Below are 22,258 nucleotides of genomic sequence, written 5' to 3' on the forward strand. Positions count from 1 at the left end.
TCTGTGTTAATAATGTGTTTTTGATTGAATAATACTAATTAAAATCATTTTAGCGCTACAATATTGTCTAATTTGCTGCAACTGGCTTATTACTCTGCAAGCACAGCAGTCAATGAAGACTCACTCGTTCATTTACTTGAATTCATAGAAAAGAGCAGTGACCAACGAGCACTATCAGAACCTTAAATATCTACTGTAACAAGCATTTCTAATGAAGGCGAGCAGGTCAGAGGGTCAGGGCTCTTTGAGCGTTTTTTAAATATGACTACTCATGGCTTTCACCAGGGTTATGGTCTTGTTTCAGTGGTTTACACAATGATTTGTACAGTATGCACTCAGACAGGTGAATCTTGTTCATAACTTAGTCTCTATACGCTATGACACTGTCTACAAAATCATCTTAATCCAGCTTTGACTGGTCTGAATCAAGCTCACCCCATTCCCATCACTGCCTGCAGTCCAAGCAGAGTCAGCAGGAGGGTCCCCATGGTCCTCTGCTGAATGTGTGGGCCTAAAGTTCCTGCAAAAAAGGTTTGTGTGCAAGTTTTGCTTTTTTATAATCAGACTTTTTAATTAAAAACAAATACAAAACGAATTTCAAATTGTCAAAATAAAGTAAACTTAATTGGCAGCTGAAGAAGTTCTTCCTGACATTTAAAGATAGAATTCAGGCAGACAGACGGACAGCCCAATGAGTGGACTCCAACCATCGATGTGAGGATTGTGTTTAATGTGTTTCATTGTGAGGGTTCAGACCGATCCATCTGAAACGTGAAGACATCTTTATAACCCCCATCGTCCAGCTACAAATAGCAAACGGTGCACTTACCTTTGAAGAGCTTTTGGGAGATATTTGCCATAAAAGGTTTATACGTCCTTTCTTTCTGTCATTATTCTGTGCGGTTCTGTCCAACAGTATTTCATACACTCCTCAGTGATAGTTTGCCTTATGGGGGGAGCGGAGCCCCAGATGCAGGCTTTTAAATGCGGGGGTGACTTGTGGGATGGACAGTGGCATCTGAACCTGCTGCCATTGGTTGTAAGTGGCAAGGTCACAGCTGTGAGGGCAGGCATTGGCCACCCGACCTGTGATGGACACGTCCACTGACCTCGCCCCCGTCGAACATTACAGGCGATGGCGGGGGCCGTGGAGCCTCGGCCACAGAATAAAGAGATATTTGTCAGAGCCTAATCCTGTAAAGAGAGGCAAGGATGATGGGGGCGTTTATTCAATGAAGCGTGTCAACAGACATGGGGGAGCGAAGGCTTTTAGACTCACCAATATCCCAAGTGTGACCTCCTGACCCTGCAGCGGGGAGACTCAAACACAGCTGTCACCACAGGATGCCTATAAGCTACTGGTGTCACAAGGGCTGGCTTTAACGCTAAAAGCAAAACAGCGTGTCGTAATTGACTTCCCGGCAAACTCTTCATGGCAGCCTTGGATACGTTACGTGTCTTGATAGAGATAGCAATGAGCTGTGTCACTTCGCTGATTCACTGCTTCGTCATCACTCGTGGGAAGAAGGGTGAGAGGCAGCGTTGCCAGATGTAGGATAATTATCCTCTTTGTACGATCATTTTGCTCTCTGTACGTTCATTAATGCCAAAAGGTTCCATACTGTATGATAAGTTAACCATTTTGTAAAGCTTACAATTTGCAGCTGGTTTTGGTCTAATTTTGATTTATTAAACATCAAGCATCATAGCCCATGCCAATGATGCTCAGCGTGGGCTATGATGTTTAGAGAGAGAGAGCCCAGTTATCTATTAACTATACTTAGCTTATGGCCTTGACTGTTTTTCATAGACCTTTGGAATTTGAGAGTTTACAAAGTGCTTTGATAGACAGAGCAGCAAAAGCAAGGCAACAAATCAACAGAAAGCTCAACAGTGAGGCCAACAAAGCAAGGAAAGGTAAGAGTTAAACCCTGATAAAACAGTACAATAGAAGAAACAATAAAAGCATACAATGCGATAAAAATAAACATGAATTTTACAAAATAAAACTTAATAAAACTTAATACAATTAAATGAAATACAATTAAATACAATTAAATACAATTAAATACAATTAAATAAAATTAAATAAAACTTAATAAAATAAAATATAAAATATAAAATAAAATATAAAATAAAATATAAAATAAAATATAAAATAAAATATAAAATAAAATATAAAATAAAATATAAAATAAAATATAAAATAAAATATAAAATAAAATATAAAATAAAATATAAAATAAAATATAAAATAAAATATAAAATAAAATATAAAATGAAAACAAAACAAAACAAAACAAAACAAAACAAAATAAAATAAAATAAAATAAAATAAAATAAAATAAAATAAAATAAAATAAAATAAAATAAAATTACTGATTCTGCGAGCCTCATCTCCTCAGGCAGGTCGTTCCAAAGCCGAGGGGTCCTAATGGCAAAAACACGGTCACCTTTAGTTTTCAACCAACATTTATTCTAGTCATAGTAGGCTATTACACAAACTGGCAGACTGATGAACTCGTGGACACATACCAACACATCATAGCTACGTTAGCTTACTATGTGGGTATAGATTTGGAGGCGTGTCCAAAGGTAATTTATATACACATTTTGTCAAATCACACATTTACGCCCTTTGGTTCTAATAGTTATGAAATGCAATAATTTTGAGCCTTTGGTATGATAATTTAACATTTCCCATCTGGCAGCACAGAGGAGTGTGGATGGAGGCAGATTAGAGGAGCAAGTTACTATCAATCATACATTCAGACGACAATGAACAGTTTTAGAGTCTCCAGCTTTGAAAGAGGCACAGTGGTGCTTTGTGCTAATGCTAACATCAGCATTTCAGTAAATTCAGTTTGAGAAATCAAAGTGCAAGCACGGGGCTTTTTGAGTGTGAGGACTGGCTTTTAAGGGGAAGCATTACAGGGGAAGTTGAAGAAAGGGGAAGCATTTTAAGGGGAAGTCTTACTCTATTTCCATTTAATGTTATCTTCTGTTTTATATTGCTTTCTTAAAAGCATACTTATACGTCTTTTCTTTATCACCTTGTGTTACTTTTCTTCATGGCTTTTATGTCTTGTGTAAAGCACTTTTGCCTCACTGTTAAAAGGTGCTGTACAAATAACCCTGGCTGGCCTTATGTTCCTGTTATTTCATCATGTTTACAATCCACTGTTGACCAATCAGCTTCCGTCGCTGCAAAGCAGGTGGTTAAATATAAGCCGCAGTCCATTGACTCCTGTTTCCGTAAGGAAGCTTTCTTTGATTGTTGAAGCAGGCTTACTGGACCGATCGACCTTGTTTTACAAGTTGTTTGAAGCAGGCGGACAAATACAGGTACAGTACCTTGGTGGTCTTTTTCTTTTTGTCCTGATTTAGAAGTGCAAGTGTTCCTCAGGGAGGCATGGGACGATCTAAAGTTAGTACACCATGTATCACACATCTAAATATAAAGCAGGGAATCTAACCCTTCGAAGACTACTTGGACTTGCAAAAAATAACTTGTGAGCTTTTCTAGGAGGGATGTGTTAAATGACAGTAGATTATTTATTAGTTGGAGACCCAGTGTAATCATATAATATGGTTATAAGTTACAGTTATTATTGCATGCATTAAAACTATTAATACCGTGCAGTAAAACTTCTGCATTCAAATGTTTACCAAAGTGAAGGAGAGGTGCCATCAGCACAATGTACTTAAATATACTTAAATCTGGTTACGGTGGAGCTTTCAATTTTAATGTGATGCAATAATATTTCAGGTAAACGTAGTACTGACTACGTTTATATGCAATAAATATTCCGTTACATCCATTCAGAATAAGGTCTTATTCAGAATATCCAATGGAATATGATGTTTACATGAGCCATATCAAATTTGGAATATTGTCATATTCAAAATAATATTGGAATATTAGTGTGCATGTAGACATAGTCAATGTTTTCCTCCTCCTCCTAGTACTGTATACTAGTTACTAATATGCAGTTCAGTTGCATATTTTAAATGTGCTTTGGGGGCCTTTTGTAAGTTATTTCAGGGTAGAATAAGTTAGAATAGTAACATAAACATATGTAAAATATTTGTCCATATCTAAACATGATTATACATCTATAGCTGTTTGGGGCCCTTTCAGTTAGGCCCAGGTTGCCCCTGGGGTTCTTTCCTTAACTGGAGTCTATTTTACTGTTGTTTCTGACTTTGAGGAGCCGTGACTTTGGTTTGTGACTCGATTATGTCATGGCAGGTGTATTGATGAGGACCCAAGAGTTATGAGTGTGAAGTTGTTTGCAGCAAAACCACAGGCCAAGCATTCGGCCCGTTCATGTCCATGCATGTTTTCAAAGGGCATGTTTTTGTATGCATGTTATCAAATCAAATCAGTTCTGCAGAATGTGACAAATTGCGTTTAGAACTTGATGGGAATTTCTGAACTGAATGCAGTTTATCTCGTAATTGTGCAGCACAAACTGTAACAGCAGGAAGATAAACAGAGAGCGGAGAGAAGGGCAATGGTCAACATTGTCCTCTCTGCTCTGAGTGTCTTACAGCAGAGGCTGATACTGTTGAAGAAAATCATCATATAATTTAGGATTGAACTGAACACATTTGGTTCATAAAAACATTCTTAGGAAGAGATTAAGGCGCCAGACAAATTGTAATCTATCACTCCTATTTGTGTCCAAACATTTCCCGTACACGAATCGTGTTGTTCTGCCAAAAGACCCATGTTTGTGGTTCAACCCACTGGTTTGATTGGTGGAAACTGACTTAAAGGGATGAAGTTTGACTATAGAAGTAATCTGTGAAAAGTAATACATCGGATTTGTTTGGATTTGCTGAACTCGTTGTATGTTGGCGTGTGCTTATTAAAACACTTCCCGCTGGGTTGCAACTTCAATTCGCTGTCTCTTCTCGTCATTTTGCCACAACATAATTGGCGCCCAACGTGGATTCGAGTCGAGGCCGAGGCATCTTCCACTTCTTCAGCCAACCGACAATCACGCTAGAGGTCACGTATCAGGTTGGAGATTTTCATATCTCACCATAGATTTATTTCTGTATAGCGTGGTTCTCGCTTGTGTGATAAGGAGGGAGTGTCTGGGGTCCCCTCGACTGAATCCACGCTCTTTGGCGGAGGAGGAGAGAGGCAGATTGATGTTAGCGGATAAAGTGGAAATGTTGAAATGATTCAATTTGATCTCCAGCTGTAAAAAGAGAGCTCTCTGTAGAAGAGGCGTGCACGGCACTCTGTTTGCCGGACGCCTGGTTGTGGCCGTAAGCAAAAACTCGGAGCGCTCCGTGAATCTCTCAAGCTCAAGAGACTGTTGTGCGCTGATGATAAAGCTATTTCTGCAAAAAAGGTTAAAGAACTCCATTGGGAGTGTGATACGTAGGTCCTAAAAAAAACCCTCTCAGGAGGCCTTCTCTGAGCTCGAGAGAAGTACAAAAGGACTGGCTTAGATTTACATATGAATAACTAGAATATAGGGAATCTGTTAAGAGTGGTTTCTGTCTTAGGCAGGAAGCTACGCTGACTAGAGACTCAGAAGTTTTGTGCAGAAATCTAATGAGCAGGACAAGTAATATCTAACGAATAGACAATAGAATGACTGAATACAGGTTGAAAGTGTGCACACGACTGTAACCTACTGACATTACTGATAAAGTAATACTATAAAGGAGAGATCCTTATGTGACAAAGGGAAGAGACAAAACTCCCTATAAAAAACGCTGAGTAAAGATTGATGAGCCTCTGGTGGGAAAGTGGTCGTGTGAAATAAAGTGGACATTTGTAACTGTGACAAGCAGCCCAAAAATAAGAATCTCTCTTTAACAAAAGAGTACAAGCAATTAAAAATAAAGCTGACACAGTCAAAGTCTGACATTAGAAAAAGAAGATAAAAAACAAAGACCTGAACAAAAACTGACTGACAGACTGAGACCGCTGACTATTGATGACCCATACACCCGGGTGGCTTTGCATGTGTATGAGCTATTGGCGTGTTTTTAGTTGTTTACCCAGTGATAACGCTTTTGCAACAGTTTAACCAAGCCGCAAATAAGTTGTGAAGGTAGAAGTTTCATCGTGATTTTTTAGAGTTGCTCTGGTTACAAGGAGACTCTACAGCAGTACACAAGCTCAAAGCTTCCAAACCTTATAGTTCAACTTGTCAATTCGAGTGTATAAAGTTCGTAACACTAGTGTCGCAGTGGTTGTATAATTGTAAAACTTAAAGTAGTTTTTATTTTTCCCTCTTTGTTAAAAAATTGTAATTGATGGTCGAGGTGAACTACCGTTTTTCGTTCATTAACTTTTCTTATGTATCACAGGGAGCCAACAATGTAGTAAATGTATTTTGGTTGGCTTGATTAATGTGTTCAAAGTGACAAAAATATATATATAAATATATATATAGAGTTTGTTTCAACCCATCTGCATATATCCCGAGCTATATTGTGTCCAGATCCTATTCTGTCTGCAGGAGAAAAAAAATAAAAAAGTTCAAGCTCCGTGTACTTGGTGGTGGCAGGTCATCCAGATGTGTGTGCGTAAACTCAACTCAGTAGCCAGTATGAACTCTTGCGCCACCTCCCTAGTGTATATTGGCTGTACGCCCAGATGTTGGGGCCTTACAGGCTCGCTCTCTCTGTACAGAGAGGAGTAGAGTTGTCATACATACAGACATTGATCATACATAGCTCTTAAATAATCAGAGGAAGAGTGTTGATGGAAAGGGGTTGTGGAGGTCACAGGAAGGATTGTTGGTTGCACTTGGTGCATTGCTGACCATCTCAGAATCGCACAGTGAAGATCACTGTGCGAGGGGGGAAGTACTGAAAAGGTTAAAAAGACAATATAACATAATAAAAGCTATCCATTTATTTATCAGAATTAACAGCACAATAGCTGGACAGATGTGTCCTGGTTAACATGTAGTATTTATAGAAGATTTGGTATATCCATTCAAATTGAACTAAGTGTTCAACACGAGTGTTTTGAAGATACTGTAAATGACAAACTAGAGAAAATGAGTAAAAGTCAAAGTGAGTCTGAGCCTGAGCAGCTTGATGCCAAGGTCTTACCTCCAATAATAAAATGTATGCGGAACAAAGATAATCAGACTGCCAAACAAGTGAAAGAATGGATCAAATGGGTTCCCTGAAAAAGGCAGTTTCAGCCTACAAATGTTATGAACTCAAAACCTGTTTAAAGCAAAAGGAGAAAGAGGAAGCAGAAATATATGGAATAATGTCTCAGGGAGAAAGAAAGAGATTAAGAAATAAAGGTCAGAAAGACACAAATAAGAAAACAGGGAACAATAAGACAGGTAAAACTGATAAAAAAGGAAAATATACTGCCGAACTTTGTTTTGGTTTGTTTTTGTCCGAGGGACATGATCAAGTGGACCCCAGAGAGGGACACACATTAACACACAGAGGGTGAGTTAACTTTAGATTCTGACTATTTAGTATTGAGTGATGTTATTTGTATTATCTTACTAACTCAAATGCTCTGTATTGATATATAATCAAGCACATATAATTGACATAATCACTTGGCAGGATCATTCCCTGATTCTGTATAATCCATTTAATCACTTGCGTTGTTGCAATGCTGTGAGGGATCAAAACTTTAGGTTACAGTTCCACCTATTTAACAAAAGTTATATGAAGTTATGGTGGGGGTCAAATGTTGAAGAAAATCATCATATAACTTAGGATTGAACTGAATACATTTGGTTCATAAAAACATTCTTAGGAAGAGATTAAGGCACGCCAGACAAGTTGTAATCTATCACTCCAATGTGTGACCAAACATTTCCCGTACACGAATCGTGCGTTCTGCGAAAAGGTTATCTTGGCGTGTGCTTATTAAAACACTTCCCGCTGGGTTGCAACTTCAATTCGCCGTCTCTTCTCGTCATTTTGCCACAACAATACATACTGTTTGTGTTCCTATGGAGAAGTAGAGGAAAGACTGATATAATAATAGCAAATAGAGCAAGAATTGTTTATCCAGCTGGGAAGAGAAGAAAGATGGGCCAAGTGTTTCCTTGGAATTCTGCAGGAGAGAGATGACTCTAGCTAGCTTTAAATTATTTAGGCTGTAAAATAGTTTGGGTAGAAAAGAGCCAGAATGAAATTTGACTAATTAGAAACAGAATTCTTCTTTCTGAAACTACCTAATTCTAAAAGATTGATTACAAAATGTGCCTTTTCAAGGATGAAAAATGATGCATGTCTTCATTCAAAATATCCATTTAATTAATGCTGGATAATATTTTCTCATTATATTACAGCCATGAGACTTCTCTGTCTACTGCTGCTGGTCTGCTTGGCTAGTTGTAGTGATTCCAGATCGAGAGACTGGGCTCATCATGGTGCCCCCATGTTTGCCGACCTCACAGTACGCGAGATGAAAGCTGTCCGGGCTTACCTGCATGGTATCCCGGAGCTGGAGCTCACTGATGCTCGCAGCAAGACCCTGATGAAGAACAGCATCCTCCTGATGGAACTCCATCTGCCAAGGAAGCATGAAGCCCTGAGAGTTCTGGACCGGGGACATTCCAAACCCCCACGTCAAGCCCGTGTGATCATCCAGCTGGGGAACCAGACCAATCCTAACATCACTGAGTACATTGTCAGTCCTCTGCCATCCCCAAACTCCCATGAAGTCAAGACGTTCAAGGGGGGTAGGCCGATCCGCTTTGAGTCAAGGCCTATTACCATTGCAGAGTATGGCCATTTAAAGAACATCCTCAAGAAGATCACAAACAAAGCTCACAAGCTTCTATTTGAGACCACGGGAGGGTTTTCTTTCACTAACTGCTCTGACCGCTGCCTGACATTCTCAGACATAGCCCCCCGTGGACTGGGTCCAGGTGAGAGAAGAACCTGGATCATGTTGCAGAAGTTTGTGGAGGGTTTTTTCATCCACCCAGTTGGATTTGAGGTACTGGTCAACCACCGGGACCTGGATCCAGAAAAGTGGACTGTTGAGAAAGTCTGGTACAACAGCATGTACTTTGACAGTGTTGAGGATCTGGTAGAAAAGTATGAATCAGGAGGTGTGGAGAAGGTCAAACTGCCCGATCATGACGATAGTGACCTCTACTCCACTTACATCCCACGGGGTCAAAGCAGTACACCCACTAATATCCATGGGCCGAAGCTCGTTGAGCCTCAGGGGCATCGCTATCACGTTGACGGTAACTTTGTTGAATATGCTGGATGGTCTTTCGCCTACCGAGTCCGCTCATCAGCTGGGCTTCAAGTCTTTGACCTCCGTTTTAATGGAGAGAGGATTGCCTATGAGATCAGCATCCAAGAAGCTATTGCCTTCTATTCTGGTGATACTCCTGCCGCCATGCAAACAAAGTACATCGACGCTGGCTGGGCAATGGGAAGCTCATCCTTTGAGCTGGCGCCTGGAATCGACTGTCCAGAAATTGCCACCTTTGTTGACCTTTACCACTACTTTGACACGGACAAACCTGTGCACTACAAAAATGCGCTCTGCATTTTTGAGATGACCACTGCTATGCCTTTGAGAAGGCATTTCAACTCCAACTTCAAAGGAGGATACAACTTCTACGGGGGGCTGGAAAACACTGTGCTGGTGCTGCGGACAACCTCGACGGTTTACAACTATGATTACATCTGGGACTTTGTCTTCTACCAGAATGGGGTGGTGGAGGTGAAGGTCAGCGCTACCGGATACATCCATGCCACTTTCTTTACACCTAACGGACTTCACTATGGTACCAAGGTGTACAACTATGTGCTGGGAAACCTGCACACACACCTCATTCATTATAAAGTGGACCTGGATATTGCTGGTGAGTATTATGGTACAATTACCTAGTTTTCAACATCTGTTTTAAAGCAGTAATTCTTTATTGATCAGTGGAAATCCCAGCCCAGTATCCTATGAATTGCGGCCATATTGAATGATTCTGATCAATTTATGTCAAGCATGCCTTCTATGTATATAATGTGTCAGACTTACATAGACCGGAGTTCACATCCTGCCATACCCCACAATTAACATTTACTTTTAATATTAACCTTAACCACATTCTCTATCCAATTGTTTTAGTTACCCAACCCTAACATACCGTAACCATGATTTATGTGCTATAACTACAATCCTTTTCCATATCGTAGTTGCCATGCGCAGATATTGTGGAAAGTAAGAACTTTGTAAATGTTGCCACGAATCATTCGTAATTTTTTGAAACGTAATCCGCCGTTTTGTAGAATCTGCTAATATTGACGTTGTTGTTTGGCGACGGGATTGGGAAAACCCATCACACAAACTCTGTAAATGGATGAACGGGTTACAACTAAGTTTACCTCCCACTGTGGTCTTTACTGCCTTTACACCAATACATACATAAACCCTGAAGGCTGTGAAATGAGGTGAAAGAAACTTTTATTGGTGCCAGTCCAGATAAAATAGTTTTCTGGACTTTACCCTGTAAATAAAGGAGACAGTCATGGCCTAGCCTATCAAGCCTGTGTGGCTTTTCAGTGATTGTGCTATCTGTGATCAGGGCTGTATGCCATACATAAGTCAATCACTTCATTTATGAAGGAAGACCTCTGATGCAAAGCAAATGTGCTGTATAGTCTCTCAACAAGCTGCTTGTACCATGACATCTAACTTCTCCTGATAAATCTTTGCCTTCACTGTGACTCAGGTCGAAAGAACAGCTTTGAGTCATTGGATCTGAAGTATGTCAACTTCACAAATCCCTGGAGCCCGAAGAATTTCGTCGTCCAGTCCAAACTCCAGCGGACAGAGCACAAGACAGAGCGATCTGCCACTTTCTCTTTTGGCAAAAAGTTCCCCCGCTATGTGCACTTTTACAACCCCAATGAGAAAAACAAATGGGGAGACCAGAGGGGATACCGCATTCAGTTCAACTCACATGCCCACAGTGTCCTTCCAAGAGGCTGGAGAGAGGAAAAAGGCATCAGTTGGTCAAGGTAATCAAGTATTTAACCTTATGTTGCTAGAAAAAACATACATGATGTAGGGTACAATATTATATTTAATATCCATCATCTTAAACCTATTTCCCTCAAGTTCAGTCATATTCGGTGTGTTTGACCACATTGAAATCTACAGTCGAATTTAGGTTCTGTGCATTTGAGGATGGTTAGCACACATAGATCTATTTGTAATGATTGACCCAATGGAGGGGGAGTGCGGATGAAAAGGTCAATCTCTGAATTGGGAGTCTGGTTAGAAATCAGGTCAACGTAGATTTATGGTTTGGGAGTCAACACAGGTTGAGAAAACAGTTTGTTGAAGGCTTTATTTAATATATTCGTTGAACTTTTGTCACCTAATAATGTTTTGTCACTGTTGGAGTATCCGAGCAAAGTGTTCACACTTTATAAAGCAAAACTATGTTTCTTTGAAATGTACAAAAAGAACGTTCTGATGATCCTGAGGTGTGAGGTCACTGTGTCAAATGGTAGAATAAGCTGGAAACTGAAAATAATTGACAGATTGGCTCAGGTGTTGTTACTCTGTATGAATGCTTTGTCTGTCAGCTGTCAGCATTATTATATAAAACTGACTGATTGACTGGGGATCTGTCCCTCTGCAGGTATCCTCTGGCTGTGACTCGTCATAAAGACAGTGAAGCCACCAGCAGCAGCATCTTCACCCAGAATGACCCCTGGGAACCAGTCGTGTCTTTTGAGGACTACATCAACAAGGAAGACATAGTCAACCAGGTACAGAAGTGGAGACCACAATGCACATGAAAGTCAGGACTTTTTGGATTAGATTAAAATCAATATTTTTGTTCTCACAAAAAAAGAGAAGAAAACGTTTTTTTTTCTCAAAAATATTGAACTGTACCTTTAACATGAACGGTGTTCCACTGAGAAATCCAACACTCCATTTCAAATTGTTTTAATAACATCATAGAAATCTACAATGTTTTCCAAACACAATGAACACTGTTAACAAGTATCGATAACTTGGAAATCTGTGAGGAAAGCTGAGTATGATCAGCAACGGTAACGGTAGCTGTTCTTTGAGATCGGGGGGTTAGTAACGATTGAACAGTCTCTTTCTTACTGCTACAAGAAGTCACAATTCGCTAATGGACAGCGTCCTTTGTGATGTTTCAAACGGGTGGGGGAGTTTTTCTGAGAAGTTACGTCATTGGTTTAAGTTTACTCGTCCTAAAATAATCCGTTCATCAGTTCCAGTCACTCACCATCATGGTGACTCACTATTGCTGACATTTTGTGTCCTATTCTAAAAATAAAAGATCTAATGTAATGTTTGCTCTGCTGTGTGCAGGATCTGGTAGCCTGGGTGACGGTGGGCTTCCTGCATGTGCCTCACTCAGAAGACATCCCCAACACGGCAACACCCGGCAACGCGGTGGGCTTCTTCCTCCGGCCATTCAACTTCTTCGACGAAGACCCTTCGGTGGCATCCAGAAGCACCGTCATTGTCCGGCCGGGACGGGACGGCAAACCCAAGGTCCAGAGATGGACACCTGAGGTCATAGGTCACTGTGTAACAGACAAGCCATTCTTTTACAATGGCACATATGCAGGAGTCTAAAGAAGTTTAGTTTGGGGGGGGGGGGGGTGAAATATCATCATCTCAGATTAATAACAATCACTTGAAGTATATTCGGTCAGATTTACTCAATGTGACAAACGTTTTATTTTTAAAGAAAGAAAATCCATGAAATAGAAAAACATTCAAATAAACAAGGACATTTTATAAAAGGTATAACTCATAAATAAGTCTGTCATAGTCATAACTAAAAATCTTTTTGTTTATGTTAAATTATAGCTGCTGACGTTCTAATTTGCGTAATGCATCATACACATTTCAAGTTAATCTCAATGTTAATGTACCAAACACACACAGGGGGGAAGTGGAGGCGGTGTGGGTCACAGGGGGCCTCGAGGGCTGCTCTAATCCCATGTTGGGTCTCCATGGCTGAGGTTTAGCAGCAGCGAGCATCCAGGATGCAGGATGCTCTGTATCCGCCCTGTGGTAAACTGCAGCGCCCTCAGCATGCTCCTCTTGCCCCCACGGTGGGAATGTTTTCCATGGAAAGACAACAGGCCTTGCAGAGCAAACAGCCTGGATCCGGATCCTTCCCCGCAAACAGTCCAGGATACCACCTGGCTGCCCCGTCGCCCCTGGAAACCTCACTTTAACAACATGCAATGTGACACAATGTCCAGAAAAATCAGCACATGGTACGCTTTGTCCCTTATGTACGCATTCCTCACATAGCAATGCCACTTTACACTTCGCAACCCAGAGATTTAATAAGACAAATAAACCTGTTTTCATCATATGTCTTTTTGATTGAAACTTTTCTATAATAAGCAATGATTAATAAACACAGGTCTATGTTAGACCCCAAACTGAACATAACTGTCAGAAAAAGGAGGTTTTGTTTGAAGGGTAAATAATGAGCGTTGTTTTGTCGGGGAAAAGGAATCCAGCCAGTCCAACCACTGTTGTCAGGATGTTCACAATCTAAAACAAAGCTTTTAATAAATGTGTGCCCATGTTTTACAGAGCGCATGGTAAAAGAGGGATAGCATGAGAGCTGTGCACTCATGAGTGAATGGACAGCATTGGTTAAGAGGACAAAAAAAAACAATGTGAGTTGGGTAACAAGCATTCCTATAGCTACCCCATGGCAATGATGGGCTTGACGTCACAACAGACAAACTATAGAAAAGCAGTGAAAACCCAGTTCATTCATTCTCAACGTCTTACGTGTACAAAAACATCCAAATAACCGTGTGAGAGTGTGTTGCACTCACGCTGCAGGGCCCTGAAACCATTCCCTTGGTTCCCTGTAATCTTTCTGTGGCTTTTTTGAACTGTCCGAAAGTGATGAAAACAGAATGTTGTAAGCAGCCAACAATGTAAAAATGAATACTGTCACAAGACGGCACAACATGCATCATGTCTTACTCAGGTTATGATAACAAATGTGGGTTCCAGACTCAAAGACAAACATTGTGACAAACAATATTTTCACATTTCTTCAGAACAAATACTTCTAGTGCAGTAGATAGAGGATGAAAACCTGTTAGTGGGCCTGAATAAAAAAGTCTAGGAAAGGAGATGGTGCTTTGCTGCCACCTAGTGGTTTCTTCAAAAGTGTTTGGTCTGTTCAGACGCTAACAGTGACATCCAGTTACAGTCCATCGTTATCGCCTGTGGGGGCCCACAGAGAGAGAGCAGTCTACAAAAAACTACTATAAATAAATCATTTCTTATTTTCTTTTGTCGTGTACAGATATACAATGATGATTGCTGGGTAATATGTACACTGATGTTGACCAATGTCAAGTCTCCATTCATTCGGAAATTTGGTTTAAATAGCAGAAACACAAATACAAAAAAACACCATCAAGTTGCATAAAGTCACACTATCTGTCAACACGTCACAACCTGTGAAGATCATCACCTGTGAGCACAACAGTCTTCAAAGCATTTTGCTGACGTAGCCTCAGCCAAAGAAAGAGACCAGTACGTGTGTCTGGATCCAGCCCCTCACACTGGCTTCTGATGGAGCATCCTTCCTTCCTTCCTTCCTTCCTTCCTTCCTTCCTTAGTTTATCTTTCTCCTCTATTTGCAGTTGTGTGACTTTGCTCTGATCATCCGTCTGCTTTCATCAATAGATGATTACCCCCCCCCCATTCATTAAAGCCTGTGTGTGAATCCCACAGTGCGACTATATGGAAATGTCACATGTGTCTGAATGAGCTGATATTACTACATCCTGTTTGAGATCCTCATCTATGAATATCATGTGACAATGACTCAGCAAAACAGCAGAATATCTCCAGTGTGTGATAGAAAGATGTGACGGTAAACACATTAGTACTTAGGTAGGCTATTATTGGACCAGATGTCCGGCAGATGAGGCAAGCTCTGGCCTTTATTTTGTGCCTTCCAAATCACACCACCTTCATTATAATATACTGCTTATTAAAAAAACGTCTTTACAAAACTACGAAAATGTTCAAAGAGAGATAGAGTTGACTTTGGGCATCATTCTGACTCTAAATCCAGCACTTTTCATTCTGGCATAGTTCCTGATGATATATCATTTAGGCCGATATTTTACTTTGGGTTGGTGAAGACCAGAGCAGAGTTAGAGGGAGACTGAATGTATAAAAGCCCTTATCAGACATCACGTTAAGGTGCAAGTGGACATGCTGGTCTCATGTCTGAATAAGGTTAAAAGGAGGTAAACTATGTGTATGTCATGTCTGAAGCAAACTGTAAGGGACATTAAAGGGACAGTTCACCCCAAAATACAGAATTGCATATTTTCCTCTTACCCGTAGTGCTATTTATCAATCCAGATTGTTTTGGTGTGAGTTGCCTAGTTTTGGAGACATCGGCTGCCTTCTCTCAGATAAAATGGGACTAGATGGCACTCGGCTTGTCAAAGCGCCGGGAAAAAAAATCTAGTGGTGAGGTTGCAGGTTGCATCCAACTCTCCAGGTCATGCGTCCCCTTACCAGGACTCTCTTTGTCCATCTAAACTTCTCATTCTAAGCTAACAAAAACACAATCAATCCATCGTTCCAGGCGATAAATATTACATTCAATTTCAAATGACATATTCCGTTAAGTAATAATTAGTGCTGGGCAACGATTACAATTTGTTATCACGATTAATCGCATTGTTATGCGCAAAATTCAATAATGAATTCAAAAGTAGTGTATTGCGCACTTAATAACATTTGGTTTGTAAACACTTTAAACAAATCAGGTTCTTGTTAGCAGCAGTATTCCCTTTACATAGTAGCAGTTATAACACAGTTATAATGATTCTGATCATAGATATTCAGCCGGTGTTCACAACTTTATCTTCATGTGTGTAAGAGATGCAATTTAAATATACACCTTGAAAACTGCAAACCTATCTACGTCATGTTTTTATGTTTGTTAAATTCTCAGTAGCGATCACTAAATGATGCTTATTATACATATTACAAACAAAACACTTTAAAAACTCTAAAAACTAATTTAAATGAATCATTTCTTTTTAGCTTTTTTTTGGTATTGTGGTCAGACACGTATGCAACGCTGATTACCGTAATATGTGTGGTATTTGTTATAAATGTACGTTGGTATAGAGCAGGGGTCTCAAACTCCCGGACCGCAACGTCATTTTATGTGGCCCGCGAATCCGCCAGCAAAAAAAAAAAGTTAATAATTAAGTTAATTTTTTTTTTTAAAGTTAGACTTGATAATAAAAATATCCCCATAGTCGAAATTATAAGATAGAAAGTCGAAATTATAAGATAGAAAGTCGAAGTTATGAGATAGAAAGTCATAACTATGATAGAAAGTCAAAATTATGAGATTGAAAGTCATAATGATGAAATACTTAAACACACAGTCATAGAAGCAGCTCTTTGGCTGGTTAATGTACATTTGACATGGAAATGTATTGTGAGTACATTGAAGACTACTTTAAACGTGTCTTTACAACACATGAAATACTTCACGTGGGATTGTGCAAATGCACCCTTGAAAGGATTTTAAGCTTTGAACAAAGTTATTGTACTAACTTGTGTTTGATATTTGTGTTTGCTATTTTCTTTAATATTTTGATCTTTGATAGAGTAATGTGGGTTTCTTAACCTTAAATTAAAAGGATTTAAGTTATAATAACAGAAATGTGCTTAAATATATTTTACATTTATATAACTGCATGTACAATATTTTTACACTTGAATAAACAATAATCAAATGCAGAGACAGTTATTTAACAATATGTTAGGAGAAGTTACATTTACAACCGGCCCTTTGTGGGCGACCATGATGCTGATGTGGCCCAGAGTGAAAATGAGTTTGAGACCCCTGGTATAGAGGGTGATAAGAAGCTGTACATGGAGGGAGTTAGGACCCAGGGGAGTGTAGGTGAAGCATGGAACCTGTAGTCTGTACCGTGGCAGTAGAACGTTATGCTAATAAAGAGTTGCAGTTAAGAGCAGTTTGTTCTCGCGTCCTTATATGTTTATTTAAAAACACCACAATATGTATTTTGATATTGTCACGATCCTGTAACGAGCCGATCGCGCGCACGTGTGTGTGTGTGTGTGTGTGTGTGTGTGTTTGCGTGTGTGTGTGTGTGTGTGAGTGTTTGCGTGTGTGTGTGTGTGAGAGACAGGAGGGACAGGAGGGACAGGAGGCAGCAGCAGGAAGTGACGCCACACAAACACAGCTGTTCACTGCTCGCTGCTGGCCGGTCGGCCGGCCGGTTCTTTTGTTAAAAATGTCCGCTTAAAAATAAAAATAAAAGAACTGCGTTAACGCGCGATAAAATAATTGTCGATGTTAATTAATTAATGTGTTAACGCGATAATAACACGTTAACTTGCCCAGCACTAGTAATAATCTTTAATTTGAATAAATGTCCGGTGAAGTCACTATCTATCGTCCAATGAAGAAACACAACAGTGATTGAGTCCAGGCCCACTGATGAGAGTTCCTGCATTTGCAGAGTTATGAGCTGGGAGTCTGAGGCGAAATCACAAGCAGCACAGCAGTTTGGATCTCTGGGAAGTGAGATCCAAGAACAAGTAACTCCTCCAGTTACCGCTTATCAACACTGGTGCTGCCAAAAAGAACAAAGCGGAGATCTCTGAGGTTGGTACTTTAATTATCTTCCAAAAATCAAAATCAGATGAATTTGAAAACAGGGATGTGTGCGGATAAAAAATGGGATTTTTCAAGTTTCCATTGGCCTTCAGTTCTTCCCCTTTCTAAAATTGTGCTATGAGTAAAACATATTCCAGTGTGTGGCAATGACTTGGTTAGTTAGCTTCATAGTGAGGAACGATCACACACACCAAGTGTTGTATATAAATAGCTATGCGTCAAGTTCACATTTACTTAAAACTTTAAAGCCGCAATCAAAATGTTTAAATTAACAATGGGGAAGATGTGAAAGGGATCGCTTATAATATATATATATATATATAATATATGTACATACGCAACCGATTGCTAGCACATTTGATCACCTCTATGAGCTGATAATAGTCGAGGTTGTTTATAACTGAGACATTAAACGTGTGTCTTCGCAGGGATCGCTGTGAAAGGATTGTTTTTGTTCAAAGAAATATCAAATCATCTAAAAAGTATTGTAAATATTGTATTTGGGAATACATTTTCTTGCATGACATAAATTGACAGGTTTTATACAGGAAGGTCCTCTGTCCTTTAACTGTGTCCATTTATCAAGCAGTGAGCGAGATAAACAGAAACATGACATAATAATAATAATAACGCCCTCATCCAGCAAGTATGTGTGCAAGTGCATGTTCCTGTGTGTGTGCATGTGTGTGCATGTGTGTGCGTGTGCATGCATCTGTAGAGGGGGCGCACGGCAGTGTGTGTCCCCGTTGGTATGCCAACCATCCCATTCCTCTTTGTCCACCTCTCAAAATAACCCCCCACCATCCCCAGCAGCAGCTGAGACAAAACCTCAGACGGACGGACGGACTCCATAAAACAGAAGGAGACGGGAGTACAGGGCAAGGAGATGAGAGAGAAATCTGAATCACCTAACACGTCCCCATGGAGAGGATGTTGGCATGGTCTCATATCAAAAAGAACAGCACATTTCTCAGGAGGACATGCAAATTATAAAATCATTTCAGTTTAGTCAGATTGTGGTGGTGTCACTGAAATATGTACGCTGAGTGTCAAGTGAATGTGCTGGTGAGTCACCATCTATCATTCCGCACAGCAGTCGTAACACGTGTCCGGTCAATCCAGGCTGGTGGCTGGCGTAGAGGGGAAGGGTAGGGGCGCCACAAGGCGGGCCACAAGGGGGGCCACAAGGGGGGCCACAAGGGGGGCAAGAGGGCAATGGGAGTTTATAAACGGTTGTTTAGATTCACCTCTGGTTTCCTCTTGCGGTACCTCTCTCTCTAAACCTAGTACGGAGAGACTGATTTTACTGCCTTCTGTGTTTCAGTGCCACCAGGTGCAGGCCGGTGGTCCTGGACCCCCTGGGGGGCACCATGAAAATTGTTGCAGCCACGCACTCTCAGCTACACCTTGTTGTGTTCTGACTTATGATGTCAGAACGATGGGATTGTCTCCTGGCATCCGTTGCTTTGTGAGAAGACACACACCTCTCCCTGCCATCCAGCAGGTTAAGGCCAATATGAATGGTTTACTTGCATAACCTCATAAGAGCTGATGTGGGGCAATATGATATCTACTGTATTTATATTTGTGTCATAAAGTGAAAGAAAACTGTGGTGAGGACATGTTATTTTTCAAACACGTTATCAAGTGTTCCTCGTCAATGTAATACTGCTTCACAAAAAAGACTGTATATAGATTTGTGATCAAGAAAAAAAAAAGGCGTCGGCTATTTCCGTCTATCACGTGACCATTCTTCGGTTATAGTCATTGTACGGTCCTTCGCGATAGGAAACATCAGCGTCCGCAATGGAAGTTGCCATGAGAGTTATGGAGGAGACTGAAGGTCATGGCCTGATCCCATCTCCACCCTCACGGACTCTGAGGCGCGCTCCCACTGTCATATCATCCAGTGTTTGAGTCTCTCGCAGACATTTTGAGCCCTTTATGAACCCTTTCCGTAAGTCAGCATTAGATGCAGACTTTGCCAAAGGGAATTACCCACAATTCATTGCAATGTGACGTTAAACACGGGGTAACCAGTGGAAAACATCAAAGAGGACGGCTCACGTGTGTTCAGGCTGTCATATTACATTTACTCAGAAACATTAAGGGTTAAAGATGGAACAAAATAAACACATGAAATCAGGATATTTATTTATTTATTCATCAAATGTTTCATTTCGTCATTGAAGCTGTTTTGACAAAAACAAGTAAATAGATTATATGAAATCACGTCTCATCTGGTGAGGAAAGCGCCTGAAGACGTTCATTCAGGGAGTACAAAGTATAAAATAAATACACACAATTATACATCTTATTTTCTGTCGTTTTCATGGTAACATGATATGTTGCAGCAAAGTGCTGTCCCGTTCATATTTACACCATTCAAGCCCTCACAGTCTCTCCCTCAACCACTCACCAGGTGACGTCAGTAAGTCCTTGAGGGTTCAGGGTTTGAGGGTTTAGGGGGGACACTGGGATTGGGCCTGCGTGTTGAAGCTACGAGCTTTGTCAGCATTTCAGCTGTTGTGTTGAAACTCTTTTTTTGTTCCAATGCTTTTTTTTACATTACACATTACCGACTTTGTGTCAGCCCCGTGGCATGGAACCCTAAAATGTTCAATGTTAAATTAGTTCAAGCGGTTAAGCAGACATACATTCGCCAAACCATAAAGTTGTGCTATTCATGAAGTCTTGTCCCTTGTAAAAACAAAAACAAACACACTTCTTAAAAGCCATAAAAGTCAAACACGGGTTAGCAGTTTGCCTATAAGTACCTACAGACACCTCTAGCTGCATCCGTATTGATGTCTGTATCGGACGATTTCAGAACTGAAATGTGCTGAAGGGAAGAAAAGCATGTGGAGGAGGTTAACTTTGACCAATAAGGAGATGAATTGAGTTCTTCGGAAGAGGTGAGGTCAGAGCATTGACCAGTCTTTCCACCTTTTGCTGCTGACAGCATTGAACGCACACGCTAACTTAAGTGTGGCAGATGTTCCCCTTCCCCTCTGTGACTGGTCCTTTAAGACGTTAACGTAGAAGAGTGTCATTGACCGGTATTTATGTTGACTTGATCGAGATAATGATTTGATCAGCGCCTGAGCACAGCAACTCAATAGTTACCAGCAATTAGCCAGTGCCCTCTTGCCCAAGCAATGACTTTGTTGTCAAGTGTGACATACCTCTGCGCTGTTGCAACGGAACAGATGAAACCCATGTTAAGAGTTCAGATAGAATTCTACCTGCCTGCTTGCGGACATCCATCGGCAGGTCTGGATAGATATAGATAGGGGAGACGTGTCTTCTACATACCTCACTGTAATGAATCTAAATCTAAATTCACTCTCTAATAATTTGATAACTCAACAAAATTTGTATAAGAACAGAAAACCCTCTTCTTCCTTTTCATCGTAACACTTTCGACTCAATTTTCTCTCTCTCTCTTTCTCTCTCTCTGCTCCGTCTGGTTCACCAGGTGGCAAAAAGCAGGTGAACTCTCCTTAAAGGAACATTCATGTAAACGTCACCAATGCCTGAATGACAAAAAGCCATCACCTTAACAGATAGATGAAGCCAGCGATGTTGTCAATGTCTTTGAAGAGGGCTTCAGAGTCAAGCAACCTTACAGATGGCGAGTATGACATGACTGTTGTGCATTAATTACAAACGGCATCAACAGCAAATTCAAACAGAAGCAGATCAGGAAACGTGCAATGGCTCCTGCCGTTATTTGAGAATGTAAAGATATTAAAGTTGTGAGGTTCCATAGTATGGCTACTTAACGCTTTAATCGAGGCCTACAGTCCGACTGCTTTCTCTGTCTTTTCTGTTTGTCTCCGCTGAAACGGACAGACGCAGACAGCATTGCTGTCAGAAATGTTTCTAGTAGTCTGAGGAGGTATGGACTCACTCACCCTGCAGACGAACTACCTCGGTGAGCGATGCGGCAGCAGTTTCAGCCAACTAAACAGGTACGAGTCCCACCTGCATACCCACGCTGAAGAAACGCCGCGCTGCTGCAACAAATGCGGGAAGCGTTTCAGTAGCCGGAGCTTGTATGGAAAAACACCTCTGCAGCTGCACTGGACCGCACACATGCGACCAATGTGGGAAGAGTTTCAGCTACTTGAGCCATTTCACCAGGCACCTGTGCGTCCATACCGGAGAGAAGCTGTGGCTAAGTGGAGAGCAGGGCCGTCTTTCAATCACAGAATCGGTGGTTCGATCCCCGGCTCTGCTAGTCGCATGTCGATGTGTCCTTGAGCAAGACACTTAACCCCAAAATTGCTCCCGTAGCTGAGCCTACGTGTATGAATGTGATAGAATCTGAATTGTAAGTCGCTTTGGATAAAAGCGTCTGCTAAATGACTGTGATGATGATGATGATGATGTGATGTAAGCTGTAGCAGTGTGACCAGTGCAAAAAGAGGTTCAGCTTGTTGAGCAGTTGCAAGGACCACCGGCGCGTCCACACCGGAGAGAAACCATACTGGTGTTCTCAATGCAAGAAATGATTCGCTTGGCCGAAATCCTTGAAGGTACACCGT

The 22,258-nt window shown here is 40.8% G+C and overlaps 2 protein-coding genes across 2 annotated transcripts in view; one reads left to right on the forward strand and one right to left on the reverse strand.

Annotated features, from left to right (window-relative positions):
• sspo (SCO-spondin) overlaps positions 1-3,980 on the reverse strand; it is a 75,118-nt gene extending 71,138 nt beyond the window's left edge. Inside the window, 1 exon segment of the mRNA XM_076085438.1 lies at positions 436-3,980. Within this exon segment, the coding sequence (XP_075941553.1) occupies positions 436-488 (53 nt within the window). The 5' untranslated portion in view covers positions 489-3,980.
• Positions 3,981-8,311: 4,331 nt separating this feature from the next.
• On the forward strand, positions 8,312-13,361 carry aoc1 (amine oxidase copper containing 1). The gene is made up of 4 exons (XM_076085439.1): positions 8,312-9,848; positions 10,713-11,001; positions 11,631-11,760; positions 12,338-13,361. Exons 1-4 carry the CDS (start codon positions 8,312-8,314, stop codon positions 12,605-12,607), a joined length of 2,226 nt encoding a protein of 741 aa, XP_075941554.1. The 3' UTR covers positions 12,608-13,361.
• Positions 13,362-22,258: the final 8,897 nt, after the last annotated feature.

The sequence above is a fragment of the Anarhichas minor genome, unplaced genomic scaffold (genome assembly GCF_050575085.1).
Source record: "Anarhichas minor isolate MPS153535 unplaced genomic scaffold, ASM5057508v1 ptg000155l, whole genome shotgun sequence".
In the NCBI taxonomy this organism is placed as follows: Eukaryota; Metazoa; Chordata; class Actinopteri; order Perciformes; family Anarhichadidae; genus Anarhichas; species Anarhichas minor.